The 10,727-nt window shown below is 27.8% G+C and overlaps 1 protein-coding gene across 1 annotated transcript; it reads right to left on the bottom strand.

The window, feature by feature from the left end:
* Positions 1-3,688: 3,688 nt before the first annotated feature.
* LOC126549444 (mucin-2-like) lies at positions 3,689-6,593 on the bottom strand (the record flags this gene model as incomplete). The annotated part of the gene is given in 3 exon segments (XM_050198585.1): positions 3,689-4,773; positions 4,776-6,144; positions 6,488-6,593. Coding segments are annotated over 3 exon segments (2,130 nt in total), but the record flags the coding sequence as incomplete, so codon positions are not given.
* Positions 6,594-10,727: the final 4,134 nt, after the last annotated feature.

The following is a 10,727-nucleotide window of genomic DNA, read 5'->3' as shown; positions in this document are numbered from 1 at the left end:
TTATTTCTTTTAAATTATTCATAAAAATATTAATAATACAATACTTTAAAGGGTCATAACACTGGAAAATTGCTTTACTCTCAACCCTCCAATCTTTTTGATTTTTTTTTTTTTTTAACGAATACGCTTATTTATGTATATTTATTTTGTATGGATTTTAAATGCTATAGTTAAACATATAAACATAAATAATATTCTTTAAATGTATTAATTAATTTACACTGTGTAAACCTACCCCTAATGTTGTTTCTAAGTATTATCGGTACTTATTATTAATAACCAAAACAACAAAAAACGATTTTTGTTTCAATATCATCGTCCATGAATTTTTAAATAAGAAAATAAAATTAGATTGTGTCATTGTAATTGTGCTACAAGTTAAGAGATGCAATATACAAAAATGTATTGTTGTTTAAGAGCTGTTGTAGGTCGCACGTCATCCAACAGCGTATATGCGCATTAAACAGATAATCGAATAAAACAGAAGAACGTTTTACGATAATACATTTTTATCGAGTACTTATAATGATGAGATTAAGCAATATATGTTGAGTAGGCAAATTGATATTAATATGCATTGATCAGCATAAAATGATAAAATGAAAGATGTATAATAATTAATTTGGGAAAAATAATAATAATAAACAGTTCATTTTTTAAAATCTACTTCCGCTTTGATAGTATAATAAGTTGTTAAAGAATAATTTTTACATAAATTTCTTTTCTTGTGTATTTTTTATATAATAATACTCATATATAAAGGTAGGTACTTAACTATTTATCTCTACTTATAAGTGTAATATTATACTACCAATAATAATAATAATATTAAAAAACTTAATTTTTCGCAGTCACTTTTTTGAACGCTTCGAAGAGGAAAAAGCTAACATAATATTATTATTTATAACTTTTTACAAGTATAAGCATGGAGTGTAATAAAAAAAAATATAAAATTACGAACCGAATTTAACATAATATCGTTTTTCTGTAATCCTGTAATGACAATGCTAAAACGGAGAGACATAAAGTGATCTGTGTCCTGTTAATTAAAGAAAACTTAAAAATTAACGTCGAGGACGTGTAAGACGGCAATATAAGAACAACCGCAAAGAGGTAAAATAAAAAAAAGTAGGTATTTATTAGGTAAAAATTAGTAGGATATTATATTATGTTATTTTTGTCTTTTGACCGTTGCTGCAATAATATAGAAAATGCTGCATAAGTATTAAGTGTATAATCAGGTAATATCGTTATAGAAAATAGAAATTACCTAAGTTTGAACAATGTTATTTCGTTCAACTTTGTTATTATTATTGTTATAAATTATAATTTTAACAAAACGGTTAATGTTTGGTACCTAAATTTGTTAAATTAAAATAATATTATATTACATTGTATTATATTGTGACATAAACATTGTGATGAAGAAATCACACGTTGGTAATATTTTTAAAATTAACTAAATGAATAGAACAATTATTTTATTTAATTTGTACTTCATAGTAATCGTTTAAATGCATTAATAATTACTTTCGGCTGTTGTTGTCCTATAATTTCTAATAGAATTCGAATCACCTGCCATACTGCCAATACGGCAGTATATTGCATTGTATTGATCCGTTTGTTTGTTTGTATTAATTTTTTTCAAAGAATTTTTTTTTATGATTTAACGGTAATAATTACGAATACCTATTTGAGAACTGCAGCTCTTTCATCTATGGTTTACAATAAATTGTGGGCTACCAATTGATTCAACATATTTATATTTTTCTCTTAACGTTGGGGTTTTTGTCCAAAGTAAAAATAAAGATAGTAATTTTAACGCAGAAACATTAATAATCGCAATGTTGTATTATTTAGAGTGGATGTGGCCATTTATCGTTTTTTTCATACAGTGACGAAGCTATTGTACCGACGTACAGAGCGCGATTTCTGACGATTTTCATCACGTTTTGATTTTTGAGTTGAAACGAACACAAACACACTGCGTGTTTGTTCTTTACACACACTATTGATCTGGAACGGGGCCACATTTTTTAGCAAAGTATAAAAATTCAAGGTGGTCAAAATAGCATAACTATATTTTATATTTTTCGTATCGTGTTCATTTACAATTTAAAATTATTATGGTTTGCGGATCGAGTGCAGTTGGGAGCTGACATCAATGAGACTTTGACGGATGGGAACTATATAGGGACATCTAAAGGTAAAGGTCAAGTGACTATATATTATTCAGTAATATGATACAGGTATGTTTTTTAAATGCCGAAAACATAATGTTATTATTGAGGTTGGGATTTCTATGTCTTAAAAAATTTTAAAAAAAAAATGCCCTTAAAAAAATGCAAAAAAGACTTAAACAATTCATAAAATGCACTTAAATTATATTTATTATAGCTGAAAAATTGGAAAAAAAAATTATTTTAATGTTATTGTTACTACATTATTTGTGTTCTGGATGTACTAATTGGTTACTAATTCAATAATACTTAGCGAGGTTTAGTTATATGATAAAATTATTATCGACGATAACTTGTCGTATTATATGATTTATTTATCGTACCGTCGATAGTTTGTCGAAAGTGTCTTGTTAATCATAACAATTTATTGAAATTTTTTTATGAATTGTGAAAAATGCTCTTCAGACTATGAAAATTTATTAAAATTGTCAAAAAATTCAAAAACAAAAAAAAAATTGCTTTAAAATAATCATTATCACTCAAAACACATTTTTTTCTTACGGGTCAACGTTTTAAATCACCAGAAAAAAGATGCCTTTGCATCAAAATCCTAACTCTAGTTATTATAATAATTTGAATCATTTTATATCACCCAAGTGGGGGCAAAAACCCCCTCTTTTGACGCGCTCCGTTATAATAATATCACTATAATTATTATTACAACTTTTATTTGAACGTTTTCTCGGTATATAAAAACAACGTATTGTTTACTTACACAACACGTGTATGTACTTTGGAGTTAGTTGGTAGCTTTAGCGATAAACCAAACCCTTTTGTTTTATATTCAAGATTTTTTTAATTATTTATTTTAATTGTTATTGCGTTAAGATAAGTAATAATATAATAATAATATATGGCTATCTGGCCATCTGAGCCATTGGCTTATAATTGTTCATTTATATAAAATGATACAATCATTAATACAATCATATTACAATATTAATTATCTATATAATAATTTCATTAATGAGTTTTAATATTCATTTGTCTGCCATCTCGTCTTGTTCTATAGTTCTATCCTGATCAGCGAAGAAGAACTCGGGTATATTGTTTTGATTTCTGACAGTAAGTGGGTTATTCACTGATTTAATCGTATAAACGGTTAATTATTTTATTGAAATTCTAATGGTGCACGTTGGGTTGTGTCTTTTTTTTAATACAGGGTAGCAGTGCACGTATCGGACATACTGAATTTCTAATTCTTAAGACCCCTTAGGTTGACATAATATTATAATTTATTAATAAAAACATTATTTATGAAATTTTCATAAATATAACACAAAATATGACTGTATATTTCAATATCACATTAAAATCAAATTAATATTATTAATTGCTATTTTTAAACATAAATGTATATGTTTATTTCAATACTAATATTGTTAATTCAACTCATTAGTAGTAAAAAATTAATAATCAAAAATGTGTTTAACAAGATATCATAAATATTATGAACGTTAAATTGTTGATGATATATTTTGTATTTGTTACAATATTTTAATTTGGATAAATCAATATTGAAAATACTTAGGTAATAATATAATATATTCGTTGTTTACCTAATATGCATTTGATTTAAGTCCTATTAGATGAAGTGGATTTATAGAATCTATGGATATGTGCAACATTTGAAGGATACGTTTGGGGAAGTGTTGTACTGGCTAATAACCTTAATTTATGATTCTTTGGGTGTTACAATATTTTTGTTGGTTACTTAATGGAACTCTTTGTTTCGAAAATATTATCGTTTTAAAATCTATGTCTATCAAATGAATGTTTACTGTTTCAATTGTTTATAAAATGTCCGATTCTCATATTGTGCATAATTTTATTTATCACTAGAAATAATATTAACTATTATAATTGAATAGTGCATGTTCATTTTACAACATTATTTAGAAATTGAGGTGGACAATCGCAATCATTATGATACTCCTCGTCGTCATCTATGTCTATAGAAGGAATATTCGTCCTTTCTTCTGGAATAGTTGTGAGTGTTGTGACTTCCGTAGGAGTCATCGACGTGGTTGTAGGCACGTTGTGATTGCTTGTTGTAACATTATCATCTAAGACGGAAGGAGTAGTCGTCCTTATCTTTTTGTCTGGAGTAGTTGTGAGTGTTGTGAGTATTGTGACTTCCGTAGGAGTCTTCGACGTGGTTGTAGGCACGTTGTGATTGCTTGTTGTAACATTATCATCTAAGACGGAAGGAGAAGTCGTCCTTATCTTTTTGTCTGGAGTATTTGTGAGTGTTGTGAGTATTGTGACTTCCGTAGGAATTATCGACGTGGTTGTAGGCACGTTGTGATTGCTTGTTGTAACATTATCATCTAAGACGGAAGGAGAAGTCGTCCTTATCTTTTTGTCTGGAGTATTTGTGAGTGTTGTGAGTATTGTGACTTCCGTAGGAATTATCGACGTGGTTGTAGGCACGTTGTGATTGCTTGTTGTAACATTATCATCTAAGACGGAAGGAGTAGTCGTCCTTATCTTTTTGTCTGGAGTAGTTGTGAGTGTTGTGACTTCCGTAGAATTATCGACGTGGTTGTAGGCACGTTGTGATTGCTTGTTGTAACATTATCATCTAAGACGGAAGGAGTAGTCGTCCTTATCTTTTTGTCTGGAGTAGTTGTGAGTGTTGTGAGTATTGTGACTTCCGTAGGAATTATCGACGTGGTTGTAGGCACGTTGTGATTGCTTGTTGTAACATTATCATCTAAGACGGAAGGAGAAGTCGTCCTTATCTTTTTGTCTGGAGTAGTTGTGAGTGTTGTGAGTATTGTGACTTCCGTAGGAATTATCGACGTGGTTGTAGGCACGTTGTGATTGCTTGTTGTAACATTATCATCTAAGACGGAAGGAGTAGTCGTCCTTATCTTTTTGTCTGGAGTAGTTGTGAGTGTTGTGAGTATTGTGACTTCCGTAGGAATTATCGACGTGGTTGTAGGCACGTTGTGATTGCTTGTTGTAACATTATCATCTAAGACGGAAGGAGTAGTCGTCCTTATCTTTTTGTCTGGAGTAGTTGTGAGTGTTGTGAGTATCGTGACTTCCGTAGGAGTCATCGACGTGGTTGTAGGCACGTTGTGATTGCTTGTTGTAACATTATCATCTAAGACGGAAGGAGAAGTCGTCCTTATCTTTTTGTCTGGAGTATTTGTGAGTGTTGTGAGTATTGTGACTTCCGTAGGAATTATCGACGTGGTTGTAGGCACGTTGTGATTGCTTGTTGTAACATTATCATCTAAGACGGAAGGAGTAGTCGTCCTTATCTTTGCGTCTGGAGTAGTTGTGAGTGTTGTGAGTATTGTGACTTCCGTAGGAGTCATCGACGTGGTTGTAGGCACGTTGTGATTGCTTGTTGTAACATTATCATCTAAGACGGAAGGAGTAGTCGTCCTTATCTTTTTGTCTGGAGTAGTTGTGAGTGTTGTGAGTATTGTGACTTCCGTAGGAATTATCGACGTGGTTGTAGGCACGTTGTGATTGCTTGTTGTAACATTATCATCTAAGACGGAAGGAGAAATCGTCCTTATCTTTTTGTCTGGAGTATTTGTGAGTGTTGTGAGTATTGTGACTTCCGTAGGAATTATCGACGTGGTTGTAGGCACGTTGTGATTGCTTGTTGTAACATTATCATCTAAGACGGAAGGAGTAGTCGTCCGTATCGTTGTGTCTAGAGTAGTTGTGAGTGTTGTGAGTATTGACACTTCCGTAGGTGTAATCGACGTGGTTGTTGGTTCATCGTTGCCATTTATAGTACTTCCATCAAGGTCTAATGATTTATCTTCAGGAATATAATCGTTTGTATTATAATCATCATTTTCGAAAGGTAGGATAACGAATCCAGAAATCAGCTCAATGACGGCCAATATAAATGTAAATAAAAGCACAACGTTCATTTCTATTAATGAAAATAATATATATAAATGAAAATATTTTTTTTTTGTTTCAAAAATATAAGAAAATGTGTAGGTATCAATAAATATTAATCTCTATTGTCGTTTGATAAACAATTAGGTACATAATTTTGTAAGTTCCACTTAATATATACGAAATATTGATAAGGTAATACAGAATCAATAAATAAAGTTAATTTACGTAAAAAAATCTTCAAATATGGATCGGCATTAAATATTTAAATGTATAAGGTCCGAATAAAATAAAATACTGATTATAGTTATTATCACGTATGATCCAAGCGATGATTAATATTTATTAACAATCATCACATTTTTTGTACTTACCTACTTTTAAATAAAATTTAAAAATGAAGGTACAATAGCAGTTTCTGTTAGCTTCTTCGGTTAGTTTACAGCCATAAAAAAAAAACTTTACTTTGACCCAGTATTTTTATGCACACTTCTTAAAAAACGTTTAATTTAATTTACCTTATAAAAAGAAAATATTATATTTTATGCAATTTTATACTACTAATTTAAGTTGCCTTAAAAATCAATAAGCCTATGAGTTATAACTAAAATTGTATAGGTTTTAGTTTGTATATTATAAACGTTATAGTGTACCATGAATGTTAAAGCTGTGATTAAACTGAAATAACTCGAAACCCATTTTGTATGTAGGTTTATATATTACAGGTAATACATTATGTCTACCATTAGATTTGTTTTTGTACGAGTAATTTCTTTAACATAATTTTTTATCGACCTTTAAATTTTGTTTCTATTTATTAAACACCAATAAACGTGATATACGATATTAATTATTATGTGTAACATAATCTTATTTTATTTTTACGTAAATACTATAGTATCTTAATAACACTATACTAGTTATAAATAACTTAAATAATGGTGGTTTCAATAAATCCTTGGAAATGCAAAGCTTTCCGATAAAACGTATCATGTACGTATCATGTATCATAATAATAAATTTTTATTAAAGCAATATAATGTTCGTGTATCGTATGCAAATATTTGAATTCACCTATTATTTTATCATCACAGTTAATAATTAATTATGTATTACAAAATGTACCATGTTTTGTAGACTATTATTATATAATATGTATACATTTGTAAGAGTTTAAAGTTAATCGTAAGGTACTATAGTACTATATATAGTTTAATTATGGCTTTGTTTAGACTTAAAATCTGTTTAGAACAATATATTAATCAGATGTCGAAAATAAACAAGGTTATTTTAAAATCTGGAGTTGAACTTAATACAGTCACCTTAATTTGAAATACACTATTATACTCACCTGGTATGATGGCAATTTGTAGTTTTTATAGATATAACACTTTCTAGATTCTCAAGTTCTGAACATAATAGGATAACACGATTATTGACATGAGTTTGAAAAAGTGTTGAGTTTTAAATGCAGCTATTTCCCGAATATCATGGAGCAGTTTCGTTAGTTTATGGTTTTCATATATAGAACTTCCAAAGAAGTATTCTTCATTTTATAATTCATTCTTCAAACAAAACAAGGATCTTTGGTAATGATAAGTAAGCCGGTTGATTAGTATTATTTTTGAAAGCTCAATGTGATCCTGTATGACAATAATATTATGAATTGTCTTTATCTAGCCTTTCTTCTTTAGTGATCTATCACTGATACCAAAGAATATGTAGTTTATTTCATTAATACATTTTCGAATCACTAAGAACAAATGAAAAAAAAGGTTTCCTCGAAAATATTTTGTTTAAATCAATTGTATTTATAAACTTATAAAGATAAACCTTTATATTTTCAATTCAATGAGTGACATTTCACTTACACAATAGTATTTAACATTTTTTATTTTTTATTTATTATTTTTATTTTTTTTTGTAATACACAAATAAATTATTTTTATTACAAGCATAAAAGTGTTTTATTAAATTATATTCTTCAATTATTGTAACGTGTAAATTAAGAAATACAACTTAGCACTTCGTATACAGTGGCAATAACAATAAAATACGTCTAGAGACATTCTATCATATTATATGAATAAGCAACAATACAGAATAACATTTATACAAACCTATTCGACGCCTAAATTTGCATCCCGTGGTAAAAATGTCTTCCTATATTGTAACTAAGGCTTTTATGGATATGTACTAAATAAAAATACAAAATATATAATTAAATAATATAAAATAGAATATATTATCCTAAATTAAATTGTCCTTCTAAATTTCTACCTAGAATTTTAGCGTCATTACTACAGATGGGTTAAAAAATCGTTTTATTTAATTCTTCTTTTAAAATAACCATCATATTTTTTAAAACGTTTGTCATGTTTTCGTCTGATAATTTAATATTAAGGCATATTGTGACATTAGTAAAAAACTTTTTTTATAAATTATAATTTGTTAATTTAAGTTTAATCTAATAATTATACCGTAGTGTTTATAATGAATATTCTTTGTCTATTTTATTAGAGAACTTAAATATTGGACTTTCAATGAAAAGCCTTCCTCCTATTAGTAGTTTTATCAACATGGCAACAATGATAATATTATAAGTATGATAGTCACGTCTTAAAATAAATTGTAAATTTTAATCGGACTGCAACTCGAATACAACCTAAAAACCCAGGCCGCCACTAGGATATGACGTAAAACAACTCAGACGCAATTCAGATTATTTTTTTTTCGTAGTTATGTTTAGAATGAAATAATTGAAATGTAACCGAAAACTAATATTCCTGATATTTTGAACGACATCTTTTTCTTACTCATAGATGCCGGACTGGATAAACAAATTTAGTAATAATTATAATTAACAATACACTCCACTATGTATTTTTCATAAAAATATGTTTAATTCAATAATTAATTAAAAAAATTTGTTTAGTAAAACAAATATATTGATTATTATTTTTGTTCATATTTAACCCAAATTAATACATTTTGTTTAAATAATGATACCACGAATTCACAAATTAATTTAAGTCTATGGTTTTCACTACAAAAAGTAATTTTAATACAAACCACAAGGTTGACAGATTCAATCCGTTTTTTCCTTGAAAAAGTCCAGCACGTGTACATTTTATGTATACGGCGAAAACATTCTGTCAGAAAACTATCTATCGTCTATCAATAAAGAAGACGCTAAAATCCATATATGTTGCAAACGTTTATAAAATTTAAAATATAGCAAATTTTGATTCACCGGAACAAATTTTGTGTTGTTAACTTGGTGAGTTGACCTATTTCCAAACTTAATAATGCAAGAACATTTATTAGGTGTGTTCGTTAGTGTAAAACGGTATTTTAATTTTCAAGTGATTTTCATATTTTAATATTCTACATACTCGTTCTCACAAATCAATAAATCATAAATTTGCTTAAAGATTTAAATATCGTAAAAATATTAACATAGTTACAAATACAAATAATGTCTTTAACTGTATGTTTGTTGATAATGTTTATATCTATTATGATATTAAACTAATAAATTATAATAGCAACAATATAATATTGGTTCTGATAATACGCAAATTATTTATTTTTGTATAACGGACAAAACACGTGCTGGTGTGGTGTCCTCTAAAGTTTTCTATTAATATTTATTCCTCGTATAATTTTACAAAATATCATGTATACGTTTTTTGTAAAGTTTATGGCTTCAGCTCTCGGTTGGTTTAATAATAATTGTTATACGATGGTATTTTAGAAACGTAAGTATTACTAATTTTATTATAAATAACGATTTTTTTCTTACATATTCATATTTTTATGTTTCCAATATCTTTTTTTCAATTGATCTCCGTTCAATTATCTAATAATTTTCAGAATTTTCGTATGATATTTTATGATTATACAAATCTAAAATGTATACTAAAATATTAGTACTCTATGTATCATTATTAATTACCATTCTCATTGATTAATGATTGTGATCCACCTCAAATAAGTAATTGCATGATAACTATGCGTTTCAAATGAAAAAAATATAAACACATACACTTTATGAATAAAAATATGATGTGACTTTCATTTTACTTATTCCAAAAATCCAAAATATCCAAAATTATACGTTCAAATTAATAAAACATCTTTCTTCTTAAACTAAATTAGTTGGGTAATACATAATATAATATAATGGTGTTTGTCACAATTATTTATTATTAATCTGTTATTATTATTTCTCTATTTAGTATTTCAATGTTTAATCATAATAATATTTAAATTATATAAATACGACATGAATAATATTGTTAAAACTAATTACTTATAGAAGTGATCGGAGAAGGATAAAATTGTAGAGGAAGACGAAGAATGGATTACATTCAATAATTAATTACCTAAGTACCAAGGATACTTATTCATAAGTATAAATGAAAAATAAAAAGCAGAATATTAGTGAAAAGTGGAGGATAGTTGGATAGTTGCAAACTAATCTATAAACTGATACTACAGAGAGAAAAAAATTTATGACACATTTATGCCTACATATTTTAATCCATCTGTAATCTATTCTTTCAATATTTGATTCCCTAGAAATACAGTTCTCTGAGTAGAATGCTGAAT

Source organism: Aphis gossypii, chromosome 1 (assembly GCF_020184175.1).
Source record: "Aphis gossypii isolate Hap1 chromosome 1, ASM2018417v2, whole genome shotgun sequence".
NCBI classification, from domain to species: domain Eukaryota; kingdom Metazoa; phylum Arthropoda; class Insecta; order Hemiptera; family Aphididae; genus Aphis; species Aphis gossypii.
Note: the sequence above shows the minus strand (reverse complement) of the source record. Positions and strands in the feature narration are given on the sequence as shown.